General features: G+C 43.3%; 1 protein-coding gene across 1 annotated transcript; it reads right to left on the minus strand.

Moving 5' to 3' along the window:
- Positions 1-62: 62 nt before the first annotated feature.
- On the minus strand, positions 63-22,866 carry LOC136768468 (zinc finger protein 271-like). Its single transcript, XM_066722696.1, is given in 3 exon segments — positions 63-2,422; positions 2,425-4,553; positions 22,369-22,866. Coding segments are annotated over 3 exon segments (2,415 nt in total). The 5' UTR covers positions 22,610-22,866; the 3' UTR covers positions 63-2,377.
- Positions 22,867-23,853: the final 987 nt, after the last annotated feature.

Raw genomic sequence — 23,853 nt, forward strand, 5'->3', positions numbered from 1 at the left:
GTGCCTGACAAATATTGTTTGTTTAGCTTTTGCAGTGCATTATTGGAATAAAAACGTGGTGCTTTTTCCCCTCAAGAAACTTTGTTTATTAAAAATGTACAACAAGCATTGCAGGCACAGCAGACACCTCTTAAGGGCACGAAAATGCCAGTGGGCACGACTTTGCGGACCACTGCCCTAAAGCATTCATTAGCATAAGGAAAAAATATAACCTTTCACCTCAATAGTGTATTGGCTAGTTGAACCAAACACACCAGCAGGGTTTAATTAATGAGTTACATTTACATAACATTACAATAATAATAGCTCCCTTCTTGTGAAAGGGCTTCCCTGGTATGCTGGAATTTTCATCCTGTGGTAGATGTATGTTACAGCTCTCCTGGATCAGGGATTGTCTTTCACATGTATAACACACTGTTGGTCTACAATATTGAGACCCTCCCAATTAGGTCCACCTGGCTGTGTTCACTACTACTCCGCTGCAGCCTGGGGAGGATAGTAGACCCTGACTTCACAAATGCGCACACACGCACACACATTGCTCTGAAAATTGTTGACTGATGCACATTTTCTCCCATCTGGGTTGGCCTCACGGTGGCGTCGCTCACCAGTTTCCTTCTTGCCCGGCTGTTTAGTTTCAAGGGACGGCCTGTTCTAGGCAGTGAGTGGAACAAAACAACTTCCATTTATTGATGATTAAGTAAGCTGTGCCCACAGGGATATTCACAGACTTTGATATTCTTGTAGTCTTCTCCAGACTGTTCAGTGACTATCCAGGACTTGCTTTGAAATCTCCCTGGTCTTCTTGGTTGAGTCTTTGCTTGAAACTCAATACCTGACCCAGGAATCCCAGAGACTGGTGTTTTTATTCTTAAAAAAAAAAAAAAAAAAAAACCCGCTATTATTACACACAGACAGAGGCCATTCAATGAATTGTGTGGCTCGTTAAGGTCATTTTGTGAACATTAATGTAGGTTTGCCATAGAAAAGAATTTGGATATTTTGACACTTTTTTGACTGATTTATTTGTATGTGTATATAACATATACTAATTCCTACTCAAAATGTCCTGAATGCAAACTTTAAAGCAACACAATGTAAAAACTGTGGGAGGGTCACGCTGAATACTTTTGAAGGACACTGTATAACAAAATAAAATAAATCTACTATTACCACAAGACAAAGAATTTTAACATCATGCTTTATGCTTACACTTGTGATTGGGCAGAATAGCTGGAAACCAGTTATTGTACGTTTTTAATTTTCCTCCTCCACCCTGGCAATGGCAAAAAAAATATGGAACTGTGCGAGACACAAATCAGCACAATAACTATACCTGTTACTCGATTCTGGTCATGGCTTCATACATACCAAAATTTATAATAAAAATATTACTGATATTAAGAAAATACAAAATGTATTTATATTTGTAAACAACATAGGGTGATATAAAGAAAACATTACTGAATCTAGTCTGTGGCTCTATTGTAAGTCCAAAAGTAGACCCTTTAATTATAGTTCCATCTGATTGACTGCAAACCAATTAACCATTCCTTAAACTTAATCAAAACTTATTACACATAAATTAAATAATACACAGATGCATTTCGTTACAATCTTTCCTGTCATCTGGATCCTCAGATATTTATCTCAACTGCATGAACTTTATTTCTTCAGATCAGCTCATTACATTTTATATAAATGAAAGTAATGTACAAGTGTATCTTTGTTTGTATAAAATCAGGACACCTGGTGGCAGGAATAATTATCCAAACTTATCAATTAGGATGTATATAAACATCACCTTCCTTAGTAAGGCTAGAATTGTAAACCTAAATGAAGCCTGGGAATTGAATTACACAGCAAATCTAAAGTCACTGAGTGCGAGTTCATTTCAGCTTCTTGCATCGTCTCATCATGGCTATTTTGCAGTTGATTTCAGAGAGATAGAAAAGGTGTAGTGTTGTCTTGTCAAATTGAAAGAGAACAATTCCTGGTTGTGATTTCAAAACCATGCTGTTTTTCTTCACATATTTGATGATTGCCAAACTCACAAACAAGCAAAAACGTTGATTTACAACAGCTTATTCACACCCAACAGAAAGAACTTTTACACCACGTTGACTCAGAATTGTATTTTCCCAGTGTTTTTTCTGGACAGTAAAGGAGCTGGCTGACGGTTACAATACAATGATACATATAACTACTTACATAAAATTAAAATTACACAAACAGTTAATTTACAAATCTAATCCAATGCAGATTATCTCTAGTATGAATACACTGCTGACACTTAAGGTTGCATGCTTAACTGAAGCTCTTTCCACTTTGGGAGCTGCTGTGCAATTTCTTTCGTATGTGACTGAACTGGTGACGTTTAAGGTTTGATGCACCAGTGAAGCACTTCCCACACTGGGTGCAGCTGAACGGTTTCTCTCCTGTGTGAATGCGCTGGTGATATTTAAGGGTTTCTGCCTGAGTGAAGCACTTCCCACACTGGGTGCAGCTGTACGGTTTCTCTCCTGTATGAATGTGCTGGTGACATTTAAGCTGTACTGCCTGAGTGAAGCACATCCCACACTGGGTGCAACTGTAAGGTTTCTCTCCCGTGTGAATGCGCTGGTGAGATTTAAGCTGGGTTGCCCGACTGAAGTTCTTCCCACACTGGGAGCAGCTATATGGTTTCTCCCCTGTGTGAACGTGCTGGTGAGATTTAAGGCTTCCTGATGTAGTAAAGTTCTTCCCACACTGGGTACAGCTGAACGGTTTCTCGCCTGTGTGAATGCGCTGGTGAAATTTAAGGGTTATTGCCTGAGTGAAGCTCTTCCCACAATGGGTGCAGCTGTACGGTTTCTCCCCTGTGTGGATGCGCTGGTGAGATTTAAGGCTTCCTGATGTAGTAAAGTTCTTCCCACACTGGGTGCAGCTGTACGGTTTCTCTCCTGTGTGAATGCCCTGGTGATATTTAAGGGTTCTTGCATTACGGAAGTTCTTCCCACACTGGGAACAGTTGTACGGTTTCTCCATGGTGTGGATGCGCTGGTGAGATTTAAGTCTTCCTGATGCATTGAAGCACTTCCCACACTGGGTGCAGCTGTACGGTTTCTCTCCTGTGTGAATGCGCTGGTGAATTGTCAGATTTCTTGCACAACTGAAACTCGTCCCACACTGGGAACAGTTGTACGGTTTCTCCCCTGTGTGGATGCGCTGGTGAGATTTAAGGCTTGATGCCTGAGTGAAGCACTTCCCACACTGGGTGCAGCTGTACGGTTTCTCTCCTGTGTGAATGCGCTGGTGATATTTAAGGGTTCTTGCATTACAGAAGTTCTTCCCACACTGGGAACAGTTGTATGGTTTCTCTCCTGTGTGAATGCGCTGGTGAGATTTAAGGCTTGATGAATGAGTGAAGCACTTCCCACACTGGGTGCAGCTGTACGGTTTCTCTCCTGTGTGAATGCGCTGGTGATATTTAAGGGTTCTTGCATTACGGAAGTTCTTCCCACACTGGGAACAGTTGTACGGTTTCTCCCCGGTGTGAATGCGCTGGTGATATTTAAGGCTTCCTGATGCAGTGAAGTTCTTCCCACACTGGGTGCAGCTGTACGGTTTCTCTCCTGTGTGAATGCGCTGGTGAGATTTAAGGCTTGATGAATGAGTGAAGCACTTATCACACTGGGTGCAGCTGTACGGTTTCTCTCCTGTGTGAATGCGCTGGTGAGATTTAAGGGTTCTTGCATTACAGAAGTTCTTCCCACACTGGGTGCAGCTGTGCGGTTTCTCTTCTGTGTGAATGCACTGGTGAATTGTCAATTTTGCTGCCTGACTGAAGCTCTTCCCACACTGGGTGCAGCTGTGCACTCTTTTCCTTGTAAGAATGCATTGGTGTTTTTTTAAGCTTCCATAATTCCTATACATTTTCTCACACTGGGGGCAGCGATGGTAGCCCAGAGTTTTCCTACTTGTGTTTGAGGGAGGGGGGTCAGAGCTGGAGGGTCCAGGATGCTGTCTGGACTGTGAAGATGGGCTCTCACCCCTCACTGCACTGTCACTGCCTCCACTGAGCCCCGTCCTCAAGGCAACAGAATCAGTGTCACACAGTCCATCTACTGGGAGCTGTGGTTCTAGTTTACAGAGGCCTCCTGTAATATTCTCTATTCTAAGATTACAGGGTTCATCTTTCAAAACTGTATGCATTTCCCACTCCAGCTCATTGTCCTCTGTCTTAATGTGAACAGACGCAACACTGGGCTCACACTGTGTACTGGTAGAGTCTGGCTCAACACCAGCTGCACTGGGTCCACACTCAGATCCCAGTGCCCTGAGTCCCTGTGTTAAACCCACAGTCTGTGGCTCCACCATGTGGCCAGACTCCAGTCCACTGAGCTCCATTTCACTGTGTCTGCTCCCGTGCTGCTCAGACAGACTCTTGTTGTCTTCAGTAGCTGTGGGCTCTGTGTCCTGCCTCAGACTGGAGCCCCACTCCTGCTCACAGGGCTGCTGCTCAGTGGGAGACCTTTTCCCAGAGTCAGGGAAGGTGGTGTCTTCTACAGCTCCTGGAGGAGGACAAGACAGGAGAGCAGATCAGAATTAGGGCATCCCGGCAATTAATCACGCAAAATAAGTCACATGTCATTGCCTTACAAATGACATGAATAAAACTCCTTAGAGCCCTTCAGAGCTCTTAATAAATCATACATAACAGATACAGCATGTACAGTGAGGGAAAAAAGTATTTGATCCCCTGCTGATTTTGTATGTTTGCCCACTGACAAATAAATGATCAGTCTGTAATTTTAATGGTAGGTGTATTTTAACAGTGGAAGACAGAATAACAACAAAAAAATTATAAATTGATTTGCATGTTAATGAGGGAAATAAGTATTTGATCCCCTATCAATCAGCAAGATTTCTGGCTCCCAGGTGTCTTTTATACAGGTAACGAGCTGAGATTAGGAGCACTCTCTTAAAGGGAGTGCTCCTAATCTCAGCTCGTTACCTGTATAAAAGACACCTCTCCACAGAAGCAATCAATCAATCAGATTCCAAACTCTCCACCATGGCCAACACCAAAGAGCTGTCCAAGGATGTCAGGGACAAGGTTGTAGACCTACACAAGGCTGGAATGGGCTACAAGACCATCGCCAAGCAGCTTGGTGAGAAGGTGACAACAGTTGGTGCGATTATTCGCAAATGGAAGAAACACAAAATAACTGTCAGTCTCCCTCGGTCTGGGGCTCCATGCAAGATCTCACCTCGTGGAGTTTCAATGATCATGAGAACGGTGAGGAATCAGCCCAGAACTACACGGGAGGATCTTGTTAATGATCTCAAGGCAGCTGGGACCATAGTCACCAAGAAAACAATTGGTAACACACTACGCCGTGAAGGACTGAAATCCTGCAGCGCCCGCAAGGTCCCCCTGCTCAAGAAAGCACATGTACAGGCCCGTCTGAAGTTTGCCAATGAACATCTGAATGATTCAGAGGGGAACTGGGTGAAAGTGTTGTGGTCAGATGAGACCAAAATCGAGCTCTTTGGCATCAACTCAACTCGCCGTGTTTGGAGGAGGAGGAATGACCCCAAGAACACCATCCCCACCGTCAAACATGGAGGTGGAAACATCATGAAAATGGGTTGTGGATGGGGATCCAGCATGACAATGACCCAAAACACACAGCCAAGGCAACAAAGGAGTGGCTCAAGAAGAAGCACATTAAGGTCCTGGAGTGGCCTAGCCAGTCTCCAGACCTTAATCCCATAGAAAATCTGTGGAGGGAGCTGAAGGTTCGAGTTGCCAAACGTCAGCCTCGAAACCTTAATGACTTGGAGAGGATCTGCAAAGAGGAGTGGGACAAAATCCCTCCTGAGATGTGTGCAAACCTGGTGGCCAACTACAAGAAACGTCTGACCTCTGTGATTGCCAACAAGGGTTTTGCCACCAAGTACTAAGTCGAAGGGGTCAAATACTTATTTCCCTCATTAACATGCAAATCAATATATAACTTTTTTGAAATGCGTTTTTCTGGATTTTGTTGTTATTCTGTCTCTCACTGTTAAAATTACCATTAAAATTATAGACTGATCATTTCTTTGTCAGTGGGCAAACGTACAAAATTCCCTCACTGTATGCAATTAAGAAAATAAAACCCAGTCACTTACTATCCATTTTGATTTAGATTAAATACTTAATGTCCTACATAAATAAAACCCCAATACAGCTATTAATAAATTATACATAACAGATACAGTATGTATGCAATTAAAAAAATAAAACCCGGGTATCCTGTGACCATCCCATATCCATGTAGATGGAAGATCAGCAAAAAGCTGATCTTCATCAATGCAATGCTCGTATTGACACAATGCAAAACAAGTTGGCGGATATTGAGGACAGAAACCGTTGCTGCAACTAACGGAGGGAGTGGAGGGCAATGAACCAGTTCATTTTCTTCAACAACTAATCCCTCGTTGGTTCCCAGATCTGCAACCAAAAGGCTCCCGTATTGAGCAGAGCACACAGAACCTATTCCGATGCTCCAAAGAGTCCAGCCGTCCTTGCACTTTGATTTTCCAGTGCCTCTGTTACACTGACCAACAGCGCAGCCTTCAAGCTGGTCGCACATCAGATGCAGTTATTGTCCAAGTCGGAAATTAGCCGTCTGTGTGGATTACTCTGCTGTCACTGCTGTGAAGAGAAAGGCGTTTGGACCGGTCAGGGCAAGGCTCTGCCCCCACAGAGCAGAACATTTCCTGGTGTCTCCTGTTGCTCTGAAAGTCAACCACGGCGGGACCCGGCTCTGACAAATATCCCTATTATATTGGCTGGGGATTTCAATTGGCTATTTGATCCAGTGTTGGATACATCATACTCTTCACCCACACAATCTCCCAAATTACCCAATTTCTACAGGAAAGCTCAGCAAGCTCAGCACCCCTCTGACAGAGATTATACTTATTTTCAGGTAGACATAAAACATATAGCAGAATTGACATTATATTAGGATCTTACAACATGTTGCACTACCGACAGTCAACATACATTTTAAAACAGGCTGAACAATTTGCTTCTATAGATGCAATCATAGACAAAACCGAAAGGGTGGTTTCTCAACCAGAGCAAGTTAACCAAATCAAATCATTCTACTCTCAGCTGTATTCATCAGAGCAGATATCAGAATGGCTTAAAAACTCTAGATTCAGTATTGTATATCAGTACCAGTATATCAGTATTTTTAAATCCTCTAGAATTACCCTCACTGTCTCCTGAACAAGCTTCAATGCTAGATATGCCTCTTACACTACAGGAGCTTGAAGATGTGGTTTGCTCTATGAATAGAGGCCGTGCCCCAGGTTTAGATTACTTGTCTCCAGAAGTTTTATAGAAACAGGTTGGCCCCATTCTTCTAAATTCCCTTAATGTTTCAATAGAAATTGTCTCGTTACACAGAGACCACAAACCAGCGCTGCTCTTTCTTCTTTTAAAGAAGAGGGAGGAACCCTAAAAAAGTTCTTAAATGCAGATATAAATGTATATGGCAAATGTTTAGTCCGAAGGTTGGAATCATGCATTCACTGTCTGATCCAGCATGATCAGACTCTGATGAACAAGATGTTCTAAATGTCTAAATTAGTATTTCACAAAGGTTTTTACAAAAGAAAAAACAGACAACAAGCCACAGGTTAAGAATCAGTCCAGGTCAAACCCTAAGAGAGATCAGGATAAATGAGGAGGAGGTACTAAAGGGACTAGCAGAATTAAAAACAAACAAATCACCTGGGCCAGATGGGATACTTCCAACAGTACTTAAAGAAAGGAGGGAAAATATTTATAGGCCGCTAACTAAAATATTCCAAATGACACTTAGAACAGGGGATGTGCCAACTGACTGGAAGACAGCAAATGTCATACCAATCCACAAGAAAGAGGACAAAACTGAGCCAGGAAATTACAGACCAATCAGTCTCACCTGCATCACCTGTAAAATGTTGGAGAAAATGCTTAGACTTGATCACTTTTATGATATTATTTTAGAAAGATCCAAAGCTCGACTAAACTCAGCCTCTGCTAGGAGTTTGGTTGCATGGGACTCTGCTGTTGAGTTACACAACTTTTAAGTTTCTTTTACTGCTTTAAATACAACTGAGGGGGAGGGTGAATATGGTTAATGTCCGTTTCTATTAACAATAAAAAAAAACAGTTGTTAAAACAAAAATAAAACCCAGTCACTTACTGTTTCTTTTGATTTAGATGGAAAACGTATTGATGTCCTACAACATAAATAAAACCCCAATAGAAAACAAACCAAAAAACAAGCAAACATGGGAATGTTTCCATAGCACTGGATTTTTGGACAACAATATATTTGAATGGTTATGCGTTACTTATGGTATCACACTTATCAATCAAGCTATAAAAAAATACATAAAAGTGTGATGAATACATATACACATATATATATATATATATATATATATATATATATATTACACACTCACCTAAAGGATTATTAGGAACACCATACTAATACTGTGTTTGACCCCCTTTCGCCTTCAGAACTGCCTTAATTCTACGTGGCATTGATTCAACAAGGTGCTGAAAGCATTCTTTAGAAATGTTGGCCCATATTGATAGGATAGCATCTTGCAGTTGATGGAGATTTGTGGGATGCACATCCAGGGCACGAAGCTCCCGTTCCACCACATCCCAAAGACGCTCTATTGGGTTGAGATCTGGTGACTGTGGGGGCCAGTTTAGTACAGTGAACTCATTGTCATGTTCAAGAAACCAATTTGAAATGATTCGACCTTTGTGACATGGTGCATTATCCTGCTGGAAGTAGCCATCAGAGGATGGGTACATGGTGGTCATAAAGGGATGGACATGGTCAGAAACAATGCTCAGGTAGGCCGTGGCATTTAAACGATGCCCAATTGGCACTAAGGGGCCTAAAGTGTGCCAAGAAAACATCCCCCACACCATTACACCACCACCACCAGCCTGCACAGTGGTAACAAGGCATGATGGATCCATGTTCTCATTCTGTTTACGCCAAATTCTGACTCTACCATCTGAATGTCTCAACAGAAATCGAGACTCATCAGACCAGGCAACATTTTTCCAGTCTTCAACTGTCCAATTTTGGTGAGCTTGTGCAAATTGTAGCCTCTTTTTCCTATTTGTAGTGGAGATGAGTGGTACCCAGTGGGGTCTTCTGCTGTTGTAGCCCATCCGCCTCAAGGTTGTACGTGTTGTGGCTTCACAAATGCTTTGCTGCATACCTCGGTTGTAACGAGTGGTTATTTCAGTCAAAGTTGCTCTTCTATCAGCTTGAATCAGTCGGCCCATTCTCCTCTGACCTCTAGCATCAACAAGGCATTTTCGCCCACAGGACTGCCGCATACTGGATGTTTTTCCCTTTTCACACCATTCTTTGTAAACCCTAGAAATGGTTGTGCGTGAAAATCCCAGTAACTGAGCAGATTGTGAAATACTCAGACCGGCCCGTCTGGCACCAACAACCATGCCACGCTCAAAATTGCTTAAATCACCTTTCTTTCCCATTCAGACATTCAGTTTGGAGTTCAGGAGATTGTCTTGACCAGGACCACACCCCTAAATGCATTGAAGCAACTGCCATGTGATTGGTTGGTTAGATAATTGCATTAATGAGAAATTGAACAGGTGTTCCTAATAATCCTTTAGGTGAGTGTATATATATATATATATATATATATATATATATATATATAGATAGTTTAAATTCACAAAAAAACAAAAATACCAAATTAGATAATTATTTGTGACAGAACTTTTTCACTTCTGAAACCATATCTGTCATCTGCTCTAATGTAGGGATGAGTTTAAGGAAAACATCAAGTTCTTTCAAAACTTACTTTTCTCAAAGCACATTTCTTATGACTTGGTCAGATGTTCATATACAGGGGGAGTCCTAGAAGTGCTCTTGGAAGGATTGAAAACAATGATACTGTTTTTAACAAAACAACAAGACTGTCTTGCAGCACAAGAGGCACATTTCAATTTCTCACAGTGAAAATATGTATATAGGATTGTGACTCAGAACCATCCAGACTAGGAACGCAGCCAATCTGGCGCACAAAAGAGTAAAAATAAACTGAAGAAAAACAAGCACAAGGGAAAGGTATTCTAATATTAGTTGATTATGCTTAGTTTGTATTGCTGAACAGTAGGTTGCTTGCATGACAACTGTTGTAATGATGACTGCAGTCAATGAGTAGCTGGCTGTATGGTTTTATTAAACTGGGTAGTCCAAGTTCACCTTACCTACCACCAAATAGCGTTTTATTGTAACATGGTGGCTGTGTATTTGCATCTTTAGCTAATTTTACTTTGAATAGGATCTGCAAGAGTTTGTTCATTTGTTTATTTTTGCTGTAAAAATATGTGCTAGACTGCTACATAGTTCTGCAACATCAATGATCAAGTTATCTAATTAGTAAGTTAATATCGGCAAATGGGATTTGGCAATTGTACTTGCTAGGTCGAACTGTGGGTCGCGCTGCAAGGGGGGTGCGTCAAGGAAGGCTCGAGCTAGTTAGAGTTAAAAAAATTAGATAATTGAAATATACATTAAACATATAAAATAACTCCAATAATAATAACAAAGCAACAGTGACGTTTTTGTACAGTGTCTTGGGTGAAAAAAGCAGCTGTTGAGCAGAGCACAGGCGAAAAGCTGCCACCCGACTGCAGATGTCCACCAGCCCCTGCCCCCACTCTTCTATGGGAAGATACAAGACAGCCGGCCACAGCCAATGATGACCGTCCCTAAAGAAATTCAATAACTCAGTTTGAATGACCTGAAGCAGCCCCGGGGGAGGATCCAAACAGGCCAGCCTGTGCCAAAGCATTGAGGCAACCAAATTGTTTATGACAAGAACCCCCTTTGGCAAAAGCCATGTCCAGCTACACAGCCTCTTCTTAACATTGTCCCCAACCCCTCCCAGTTCTTCTGTTCACACTGTTGCCCCCCAAGAAACACCCCTAACACCATCATGCCAGTTTTCTCCCAATGCAGCTGTTCTGGCAAAACTGGGGCACCTACACCACTCCACCGACCCAGCAGCAAAGTTGTGCACTTCCCCCAGTTCACTTTAGCAGAAGAAGCCTTTCCAAATATATTCAAACTGTCCTTCACTGCTGCCACATCAGCCTGATTAGTATTAAAAATAGTCACATCATCAGCATAAGCTGAAAGTTTGAGAGGAGAAGCAGTGGGCACAGAGGGCAGGGCCAGGCCGGTTAGACGGGTCCGCAACAGACACAGCAGGGGTTCAATTGCCAAGGAATACAACATTCCAGAAAGAGGGCAACCCTGACGAATCCCCCGCTGATCAATGGAAAGAATCCCCATATCCAGGTTAAAAAGCTGACCAATAGTTAAAATGTCTCTAACAAAAAATATATTATCAGCTATCCGCTAAAAATCTAGGAGTCACTCTCGATCCTCCTACCCCCAGCACATCACCACGCTGACATGCACCTGTAGATTCTTCCTGAGCAACATACGCCGGATCCATCCCTTCCTCACCGACTACTCGACTCAGCTGCTCGTCCAGTCACTGGTCCTCTCCCGCCTGGACTACTGCAACTCCCTCCTGCCAGCCTGCCTGCATCCACTACCCGCCGCTCCAGCTCATCCAGAACTCTGCGGCTCGTCTGGTTTTCTCTCTGCCCCGATTCACACGCTACTCCACTGCTCCGCTCCCTCCACTGGCTCCCGATACCGGCACGCATTCAGTTCAGGACTTTCACCCTCACCTACCGCTGTCTCACCACACTGCACCAAACTACCTTCAGACCCTCGTCTCTCCATACATCCCCTCCAGACCACTGCGTTCCTCCAGTGCCAGAAGACTAACTCTGCCTCCTCTCCACTCTCCTTCCTCCAGAGCCGCTCCTTCTCATCCCTGAACCCTAAATGGTGGAACGACCTGCCCACCGAAGTCAAAACAGCAGAGTCCCTGACCTCATTCCGGCGCTACTTGTACTTGTAATATTACTGAACTGTATTTTTGCACTTTGTTTTGCACTTATGTTGTAAGTCGTCCTGGATAAGGGCATCTGCCTAGAAATATTATTATTATTATTATTATTAATAATGTGAGCTTGTGCATTAAAGTATCTCTTGGTTATTTTGGTTATTCTTATTATTTGGTTAGGTCGAGTTCACTCTCCTCCGTGTCCGTTTGTGTTTCTGATGCACATTTCATGCCGCATCCGTAGTGTAGTGTAATGACGAAAAATATTGCCGTAAAGAATACGATTTGCGGCATCACGATATAAACGATAGAGCATAATATGAAACGGTAAACGTTTTTCTATCGTCATACGATATATACAATGAGGGAAAAAAGTATTTGATCCCCTGCTGATTTTGTATGTTTGCCCACTGACAAAGAAATGATCAGTCTATAATTTTAATGGTAGGTGTATTTTAACAGTGAGAGACAGAATAACAACAACAAAATCCAGAAAAACGCATTTCAAAAAAGTTATAAATTGATTTGCATGTTAATGAGGGAAATAAGTATTTGATCCCCTATCAATCAGCAAGATTTCTGGCTCCCAGGTGTCTTTTATACAGGTAACGAGCTGAGATTAGGAGCACTCTCTTAAAGGGAGTGCTCCTAATCTCAGCTCGTTACCTGTATAAAAGACACCTGTCCACAGAAGCAATCAATCAATCAGATTCCAAACTCTCCACCATGGCCAACACCAAAGAGCTGTCCAAGGATGTCAGGGACAAGATTGTAGACCTACACAAGGCTGGAATGGGCTACAAGACCATCGCCAAGCAGCTTGGTGAGAAGGTGACAACAGTTGGTGCAATTATTCGCAAATGGAAGAAACACAAAATAACTGTCAGTCTCCCTCGGTCTGGGGCTCCATGCAAGATCTCACCTCGTGGAGTTTCAATGATCATGAGAACGGTGAGGAATCAGCCCAGAACTACACGGGAGGATCTTGTTAATGATCTCAAGGCAGCTGGGACCATAGTCACCAAGAAAACAATTGGTAACACACTACGCCGTGAAGGACTGAAATCCTGCAGCGCCCGCAAGGTCCCCCTGCTCAAGAAAGCACATGTACAGGCCCGTCTGAAGTCTGCCAATGAACATCTGAATGATTCAGAGGAGAACTGGGTGAAAGTGTTGTGGTCAGATGAGACCAAAATCGAGCTCTTTGGCATCAACTCAACTCGCCGTGTTTGGAGGAGGAGGAATGACCCCAAGAACACCATCCCCACCGTCAAACATGGAGGTGGAAACATCATGAAAATGGGTTGTGGATGGGGATCCAGCATGACAATGACCCAAAACACACAGCCAAGGCAACAAAGGAGTGGCTCAAGAAGAAGCACATTAAGGTCCTGGAGTGGCCTAGCCAGTCTCCAGACCTTAATCCCATAGAAAATCTGTGGAGGGAGCTGAAGGTTCGAGTTGCCAAACGTCAGCCTCGAAACCTTAATGACTTGGAGAGGATCTGCAAAGAGGAGTGGGACAAAATCCCTCCTGAGATGTGTGCAAACCTGGTGGCCAACTACAAGAAACGTCTGACCTCTGTGATTGCCAACAAGGGTTTTGCCACCAAGTACTAAGTCGAAGGGGTCAAATACTTATTTCCCTCATTAACATGCAAATCAATATATAACTTTTTTGAAATGCGTTTTTCTGGATTTTGTTGTTATTCTGTCTCTCACTGTTAAAATTACCATTAAAATTATAGACTGATCATTTCTTTGTCAGTGGGCAAACGTACAAAATTAACAGGGGATCAAATACTTTTTTCCCTCACTGTATGCAATTAAGAAAATAAAACCCAGTCACTTACTATCCATTTTGATTTAGATTAAATACTTATTAATGTCCTACATAAATAAAACCCCAATACAGCTATTAATAAATTATACATAACAGATACAGTATGTATGCAATTAAAAAAATAAAACCCGGGTATCCTGTGACCATCCCATATCCATGTAGATGGAAGATCAGCAAAAAGCTGATCTTCATCAATGCAATGCTCGTATTGACACAATGCAAAACAAGTTGGCGGATATTGAGGACAGAAACCGTTGCTGCAACTAACGGAGGGAGTGGAGGGCAATGAACCAGTTCATTTTCTTCAACAACTAATCCCTCGTTGGTTCCCAGATCTGCAACCAAAAGGCTCCCGTATTGAGCAGAGCACACAGAACCTATTCCGATGCTCCAAAGAGTCCAGCCGTCCTTGCACTTTGATTTTCCAGTGCCTCTGTTACACTGACCAACAGCGCAGCCTTCAAGCTGGTCGCACATCAGATGCAGTTATTGTCCAAGTCGGAAATTAGCCGTCTGTGTGGATTACTCTGCTGTCACTGCTGTGAAGAGAAAGGCGTTTGGACCGGTCAGGGCAAGGCTCTGCCCCCACAGAGCAGAACATTTCCTGGTGTCTCCTGTTGTTCTGAAAGTCAACCACGGCGGGACCCGGCTCTGACAAATATCCCTATTATATTGGCTGGGGATTTCAATCGGCTATTTGATCCAGTGTTGGATACATCATACTCTTCACCCACACAATCTCCCAAATTACCCAATTTCTACAGGAAAGCTCAGCAAGCTCAGCACCCCTCTGACAGAGATTATACTTATTTTCAGGTAGACATAAAACATATAGCAGAATTGACATTATATTAGGATCTTACAACATGTTGCACTACCGACAGTCAACATACATTTTAAAACAGGCTGAACAATTTGCTTCTATAGATGCAATCATAGACAAAACCGAAAGGGTGGTTTCTCAACCAGAGCAAGTTAACCAAATCAAATCATTCTACTCTCAGCTGTATTCATCAGAGCAGATATCAGAATGGCTTAAAAACTCTAGATTCAGTATTGTATATCAGTACCAGTATATCAGTATTTTTAAATCCTCTAGAATTACCCTCACTGTCTCCTGAACAAGCTTCAATGCTAGATATGCCTCTTACACTACAGGAGCTTGAAGATGTGGTTTGCTCTATGAATAGAGGCCGTGCCCCAGGTTTAGATTACTTGTCTCCAGAAGTTTTATAGAAACAGGTTGGCCCCATTCTTCTAAATTCCCTTAATGTTTCAATAGAAATTGTCTCGTTACACAGAGACCACAAACCAGCGCTGCTCTTTCTTCTTTTAAAGAAGAGGGAGGAACCCTAAAAAAGTTCTTAAATGCAGATATAAATGTATATGGCAAATGTTTAGTCCGAAGGTTGGAATCATGCATTCACTGTCTGATCCAGCATGATCAGACTCTGATGAACAAGATGTTCTAAATGTCTAAATTAGTATTTCACAAAGGTTTTTACAAAAGAAAAAACAGACAACAAGCCACAGGTTAAGAATCAGTCCAGGTCAAACCCTAAGAGAGATCAGGATAAATGAGGAGGAGGTACTAAAGGGACTAGCAGAATTAAAAACAAACAAATCACCTGGGCCAGATGGGATACTTCCAACAGTACTTAAAGAAAGGAGGGAAAATATTTATAGGCCGCTAACTAAAATATTCCAAATGACACTTAGAACAGGGGATGTGCCAACTGACTGGAAGACAGCAAATGTCATACCAATCCACAAGAAAGAGGACAAAACTGAGCCAGGAAATTACAGACCAATCAGTCTCACCTGCATCACCTGTAAAATGTTGGAGAAAATGCTTAGACTTGATCACTTTTATGATATTATTTTAGAAAGATCCAAAGCTCGACTAAACTCAGCCTCTGCTAGGAGTTTGGTTGCATGGGACTCTGCTGTTGAGTTACACAACTTTTAAGTTTCTTTTACTGCTTTAAATACAACTGAGGGGGAGGGTGAATATGGTTAATGTCCGTTTCTATTAACAATAAAAAAAAACAGTTGTTAAAACAAAAATAAAACCCAGTCACTTACTGTTTCTTTTGATTTAGATGGAAAACGTATTGATGTCCTACAACATAAATAAAACCCCAATAGAAAACAAACCAAAAAACAAGCAAACATGGGAATGTTTCCATAGCACTGGATTTTTGGACAACAATATATTTGAATGGTTATGCGTTACTTATGGTATCACACTTATCAATCAAGCTATAAAAAAATACATAAAAGTGTGATGAATACATATACACATATATATATATATATATATATATATATATATATATATTACACACTCACCTAAAGGATTATTAGGAACACCATACTAATACTGTGTTTGACCCCCTTTCGCCTTCAGAACTGCCTTAATTCTACGTGGCATTGATTCAACAAGGTGCTGAAAGCATTCTTTAGAAATGTTGGCCCATATTGATAGGATAGCATCTTGCAGTTGATGGAGATTTGTGGGATGCACATCCAGGGCACGAAGCTCCCGTTCCACCACATCCCAAAGATGCTCTATTGGGTTGAGATCTGGTGACTGTGGGGGCCAGTTTAGTACAGTGAACTCATTGTCATGTTCAAGAAACCAATTTGAAATGATTCGACCTTTGTGACATGGTGCATTATCCTGCTGGAAGTAGCCATCAGAGGATGGGTACATGGTGGTCATAAAGGGATGGACATGGTCAGAAACAATGCTCAGGTAGGCCGTGGCATTTAAACGATGCCCAATTGGCACTAAGGGGCCTAAAGTGTGCCAAGAAAACATCCCCCACACCATTACACCACCACCACCAGCCTGCACAGTGGTAACAAGGCATGATGGATCCATGTTCTCATTCTGTTTACGCCAAATTCTGACTCTACCATCTGAATGTCTCAACAGAAATCGAGACTCATCAGACCAGGCAACATTTTTCCAGTCTTCAACTGTCCAATTTTGGTGAGCTTGTGCAAATTGTAGCCTCTTTTTCCTATTTGTAGTGGAGATGAGTGGTACCCAGTGGGGTCTTCTGCTGTTGTAGCCCATCCGCCTCAAGGTTGTACGTGTTGTGGCTTCACAAATGCTTTGCTGCATACCTCGGTTGTAACGAGTGGTTATTTCAGTCAAAGTTGCTCTTCTATCAGCTTGAATCAGTCGGCCCATTCTCCTCTGACCTCTAGCATCAACAAGGCATTTTCGCCCACAGGACTGCCGCATACTGGATGTTTTTCCCTTTTCACACCATTCTTTGTAAACCCTAGAAATGGTTGTGCGTGAAAATCCCAGTAACTGAGCAGATTGTGAAATACTCAGACCGGCCCGTCTGGCACCAACAACCATGCCACGCTCAAAATTGCTTAAATCACCTTTCTTTCCCATTCAGACATTCAGTTTGGAGTTCAGGAGATTGTCTTGACCAGGACCACACCCCTAAATGCATTGAAGCAACTGCCATGTGATTGGTTGGTTAGATAATTGCATTAATGAGAAATTGAACAGGTGTTCCTAATAATCCTTTAGGTGAGTGTATATATATATATATATATATATATATATATATATATATATATATATATATAGATAGTTTAAATTCACAAAAAAACAAAAATACCAAATTAGATAATTATTTGTGACAGAACTTTTTCACTTCTGAAACCATATCTGTCATCTGCTCTAATGTAGGGATGAGTTTAAGGAAAACATCAAGTTCTTTCAAAACTTACTTTTCTCAAAGCACATTTCTTATGACTTGGTCAGATGTTCATATACAGGGGGAGTCCTAGAAGTGCTCTTGGAAGGATTGAAAACAATGATACTGTTTTTAACAAAACAACAAGACTGTCTTGCAGCACAAGAGGCACATTTCAATTTCTCACAGTGAAAATATGTATATAGGATTGTGACTCAGAACCATCCAGACTAGGAACGCAGCCAATCTGGCGCACAAAAGAGTAAAAATAAACTGAAGAAAAACAAGCACAAGGGAAAGGTATTCTAATATTAGTTGATTATGCTTAGTTTGTATTGCTGAACAGTAGGTTGCTTGCATGACAACTGTTGTAATGATGACTGCAGTCAATGAGTAGCTGGCTGTATGGTTTTATTAAACTGGGTAGTCCAAGTTCACCTTACCTACCACCAAATAGCGTTTTATTGTAACATGGTGGCTGTGTATTTGCATCTTTAGCTAATTTTACTTTGAATAGGATCTGCAAGAGTTTGTTCATTTGTTTATTTTTGCTGTAAAAATATGTGCTAGACTGCTACATAGTTCTGCAACATCAATGATCAAGTTATCTAATTAGTAAGTTAATATCGGCAAATGGGATTTGGCAATTGTACTTGCTAGGTCGAACTGTGGGTCGCGCTGCAAGGGGGGTGCGTCAAGGAAGGCTCGAGCTAGTTAGAGTTAAAAAAATTAGATAATTGAAATATACATTAAACATATAAAATAACTCCAATAATAATAACAAAGCAACAGTGACGTTTTTGTACAGTGTCTTGGGTGAAAAAAGCAGCTGTTGAGCAGAGCACAGGCGAAAAGCTGCCACCCGACTGCAGATGTCCACCAGCCCCTGCCCCCACTCTTCTATGGGAAGATACAAGACAGCCGGCCACAGCCAATGATGACCGTCCCTAAAGAAATTCAATAACTCAGTTTGAATGACCTGAAGCAGCCCCGGGGGAGGATCCAAACAGGCCAGCCTGTGCCAAAGCATTGAGGCAACCAAATTGTTTATGACAAGAACCCCCTTTGGCAAAAGCCATGTCCAGCTACACAGCCTCTTCTTAACATTGTCCCCAACCCCTCCCAGTTCTTCTGTTCACACTGTTGCCCCCCAAGAAACACCCCTAACACCATCATGCCAGTTTTCTCCCAATGCAGCTGTTCTGGCAAAACTGGGGCACCTACACCACTCCACCGACCCAGCAGCAAAGTTGTGCACTTCCCCCAGTTCACTTTAGCAGAAGAAGCCTTTCCAAATATATTCAAACTGTCCTTCACTGCTGCCACATCAGCCTGATTAGTATTAAAAATAGTCACATCATCAGCATAAGCTGAAAGTTTGAGAGGAGAAGCAGTGGGCACAGAGGGCAGGGCCAGGCCGGTTAGACGGGTCCGCAACAGACACAGCAGGGGTTCAATTGCCAAGGAATACAACATTCCAGAAAGAGGGCAACCCTGACGAATCCCCCGCTGATCAATGGAAAGAATCCCCATATCCAGGTTAAAAAGCTGACCAATAGTTAAAATGTCTCTAACAAAAAATATATTATCAGCTATCCGCTAAAAATCTAGGAGTCACTCTCGATCCTCCTACCCCCAGCACATCACCACGCTGACATGCACCTGTAGATTCTTCCTGAGCAACATACGCCGGATCCATCCCTTCCTCACCGACTACTCGACTCAGCTGCTCGTCCAGTCACTGGTCCTCTCCCGCCTGGACTACTGCAACTCCCTCCTGCCAGCCTGCCTGCATCCACTACCCGCCGCTCCAGCTCATCCAGAACTCTGCGGCTCGTCTGGTTTTCTCTCTGCCCCGATTCACACGCTACTCCACTGCTCCGCTCCCTCCACTGGCTCCCGATACCGGCACGCATTCAGTTCAGGACTTTCACCCTCACCTACCGCTGTCTCACCACACTGCACCAAACTACCTTCAGACCCTCGTCTCTCCATACATCCCCTCCAGACCACTGCGTTCCTCCAGTGCCAGAAGACTAACTCTGCCTCCTCTCCACTCTCCTTCCTCCAGAGCCGCTCCTTCTCATCCCTGAACCCTAAATGGTGGAACGACCTGCCCACCGAAGTCAAAACAGCAGAGTCCCTGACCTCATTCCGGCGCTACTTGTACTTGTAATATTACTGAACTGTATTTTTGCACTTTGTTTTGCACTTATGTTGTAAGTCGTCCTGGATAAGGGCATCTGCCTAGAAATATTATTATTATTATTATTATTAATAATGTGAGCTTGTGCATTAAAGTATCTCTTGGTTATTTTGGTTATTCTTATTATTTGGTTAGGTCGAGTTCACTCTCCTCCGTGTCCGTTTGTGTTTCTGATGCACATTTCATGCCGCATCCGTAGTGTAGTGTAATGACGAAAAATATTGCCGTAAAGAATACGATTTGCGGCATCACGATATAAACGATAGAGCATAATATGAAACGGTAAACGTTTTTCTATCGTCATACGATATATACAATGAGGGAAAAAAGTATTTGATCCCCTGCTGATTTTGTATGTTTGCCCACTGACAAAGAAATGATCAGTCTATAATTTTAATGGTAGGTGTATTTTAACAGTGAGAGACAGAATAACAACAACAAAATCCAGAAAAACGCATTTCAAAAAAGTTATAAATTGATTTGCATGTTAATGAGGGAAATAAGTATTTGATCCCCTATCAATCAGCAAGATTTCTGGCTCCCAGGTGTCTTTTATACAGGTAACGAGCTGAGATTAGGAGCACTCTCTTAAAGGGAGTGCTCCTAATCTCAGCTCGTTACCTGTATAAAAGACACCTGTCCACAGAAGCAATCAATCAATCAGATTCCAAACTCTCCACCATGGCCAACACCAAAGAGCTGTCCAAGGATGTCAGGGACAAGATTGTAGACCTACACAAGGCTGGAATGGGCTACAAGACCATCGCCAAGCAGCTTGGTGAGAAGGTGACAACAGTTGGTGCAATTATTCGCAAATGGAAGAAACACAAAATAACTGTCAGTCTCCCTCGGTCTGGGGCTCCATGCAAGATCTCACCTCGTGGAGTTTCAATGATCATGAGAACGGTGAGGAATCAGCCCAGAACTACACGGGAGGATCTTGTTAATGATCTCAAGGCAGCTGGGACCATAGTCACCAAGAAAACAATTGGTAACACACTACGCCGTGAAGGACTGAAATCCTGCAGCGCCCGCAAGGTCCCCCTGCTCAAGAAAGCACATGTACAGGCCCGTCTGAAGTCTGCCAATGAACATCTGAATGATTCAGAGGAGAACTGGGTGAAAGTGTTGTGGTCAGATGAGACCAAAATCGAGCTCTTTGGCATCAACTCAACTCGCCGTGTTTGGAGGAGGAGGAATGACCCCAAGAACACCATCCCCACCGTCAGACATGGAGGTGGAAACATTATGCTTTGGGGGTGTTTTTCTGCTAAGGGGACAGGACAACTGCACCGCATCAAAGGGACGATGGACGGGGCCATGTACCGTCAAATCTTGGGTGAGAACCTCCTTCCCTCAGCCAGGGCATTGAAAATGGGTCGTGGATGGGTATTCCAGCATGACAATGACCCAAAACACACAGCCAAGGCAACAAAGGAGTGGCTCAAGAAGAAGCACATTAAGGTCCTGGAGTGGCCTAGCCAGTCTCCAGACCTTAATCCCATAGAAAATCTGTGGAGGGAGCTGAAGGTTCGAGTTGCCAAACGTCAGCCTCGAAACCTTAATGACTTGGAGAGGATCTGCAAAGAGGAGTGGGACAAAATCCCTCCTGAGATGTGTGCAAACCTGGTGGCCAACTACAAGAAACATCTGACCTCTGTGATTGCCAACAAGGGTTTTACCACCAAGTACTAAGTCGAAGGGGTCAAATACTTATTTCCCCCATTAACATGCAAATCAATTTATAACCTTTTTGAAATGCGTTTTTCTGGATTTTTTTGTTGTTATTCTGTCTCTCACTGTTAAAATACACCTACCATTAAAATTATAGACTGATCATTTCTTTGTCAGTGGGCAAACATACAAAATCAGCAGGGGATCAAATACTTTTTTCCCTCACTGTATCGTCATATCGTACGGCCCTAATACAGAGTACTTTTTTATTTTTTTTAACACACACCGCCGTCCGAAACTGTACAACCATATGCGTAGGAGAGAGATTGTTGAATTGCCCCCCAATAATGTATGCCGGCTCCACAGGCGTAGGGGACACGTCCCCCCCAAACTGAAACCAAACCTGCGCCACTGTGTACAACTAATTGTTGCTCCATTGTCTACTAGATTGTATTGATATATAAAAATATAAATGTAATATATAAATATATAGGCTATGGTTTATATTATGATTACAATACTAATAGTCTCCATGGCACGTCAGTATCAAATTTCGCATGTAAATGAACTCATATCGCTGCGGTGCTCAGATCTAATACTAGATCGATGTCCATTATAGATGAGGTCGGAAGCTGCGCAATGTCGTCTGCAATGAACGGGTTCAACAGAGTCTGTGTCGCTGAGCGGACTGTCTGTCTGAGGAAATGCGCAGCAGCGCACCTCACTGCGCAGGCGCGCCGAGATCCTCTCACAGCGCTTTTAATATGAAACGAGCGGATGCGCATTTTCAGCCCTGATGAGAAGCCGCACAGATGCGTCACAGAATAAGATCCAGCCCATCGCGTCTGCGCATCGCGTCTCTTTAACCAGCGGACATGAACACAATGAACAAGTTACCTAGGGCAGCTCCCGGGGTCTCTCCTCCTCCGTGTCCGCCGCTTCTCAAACTCCGCTTCGCCGCCCGCAGCTCCCGCAGCCTCCAGCGCAGCCTCTCGGTCTCTCGCCGCCTTCGGCTCATCTCCTCTCGGTGCTCCGCCAGCGTCTCTGCCAGCGCCTTCCGCGCCGCACACTGAGCGGCTCTCATCAGCTCGGCCAGAGCCGAGGACAGGCGCTGTGTGAAGCGCTGGGACAGAGACATGCTGCTCGGGCTGCTGGGCGGCTCAGTGCGCAGCGGCGCCAGCGTGTGCTTTGGGTCGCAGCCTTGATCCCTCGTCCCTTCCCCTGCGGGGCGGAAGTGCTACGGTGGCCGTTAAGGGCTGTCCCGTAGCGCTTTTCCACCGACAAGGACTCGGTGCCAGTTCGGAGTCGGTGCCTAATTTGCAACCATTTTCTGCTTTTCCGCCGCAGAAGACCCGTCTCTCGGCCGCACGGAGCCGCTTTTTCTGGCACCAAAAACTTGCTGGTCTGGAACCTAAGAACAGTGACGTCAGGGCCGGGGCGGGTGAAGTCGTCTCCACAGAAAGTGATTGGCTGGAGTTCAGCCGCCATGTTTAAAATGCCCGCAGAGACGAGCAGCGAGGAGAGATTTGATTAAAAATGAGCGAACAGCAGCAAACAGCGGCCTGTCAGACACACTACAGTAACAATATGGGCTCACAGGTCAATAACTAGTTAGTTATTGGCAAATGGCAGCAATGAAAGACGACTGAGCGCAGCTTCCGTGACAGGAAAGCCGTGTTACAGCGAGATTATGATGATGAGAGTTAATGCGACGATACAGATTGAACAGAAATGTTGTTTGTTAATGATCTGGTCACTAACTGATCCGGTGTGACGCCGAATCCGGCGCCTCTACGAGTCACGTGTCCCGGGTTGGTTTGCGCATGATTCATAATGTGAATAAATTCATTTTCTTAGCACAGGGCGAATTACACAAAATATACAAAAGCATTGCTGCGTGTCTGGCAACAGGGACAATGTAACAGTGATTTGGGACCATCATCCCAGACTTCATCAATAAGCACAGTTTCCCATCAAACCATTAACATCAACTGAGATCTCCGACAGGTTATTGATCTGCCACGACTGCGCCGTAAACACCCCCAAAACAGCCGCATCCATAATCAATAGGCTGGCCTATAGTCATTGTTTAAAAAAAAAAGAATAAAAGTAAAAATGAATGAAAATATATCCACTCATAATTAACTGTGCGCGGTGACGAATGCATGTTAACTATCTTGTATTTTATTCAATACAGTAAAAGTGTCTGAAATAGCGAATCGGTGTAAATCCCTTAATGCATCAATACAAATAAAAGGCTGAGTTATCTTAGCATATTCGTATAGTTGTATTTTCGTTTCTGCTTCTCTGTGTAACGGGGCTCATCCGTGCGTAGCGTAGAGGCGCTGGGCGGGGAGCTCCAATCCGCATGGCCTACATCTA

The sequence above is a fragment of the Amia ocellicauda genome, chromosome 14, assembly GCF_036373705.1.
Source record: "Amia ocellicauda isolate fAmiCal2 chromosome 14, fAmiCal2.hap1, whole genome shotgun sequence".
Classification (NCBI taxonomy): Eukaryota; Metazoa; Chordata; class Actinopteri; order Amiiformes; family Amiidae; genus Amia; species Amia ocellicauda.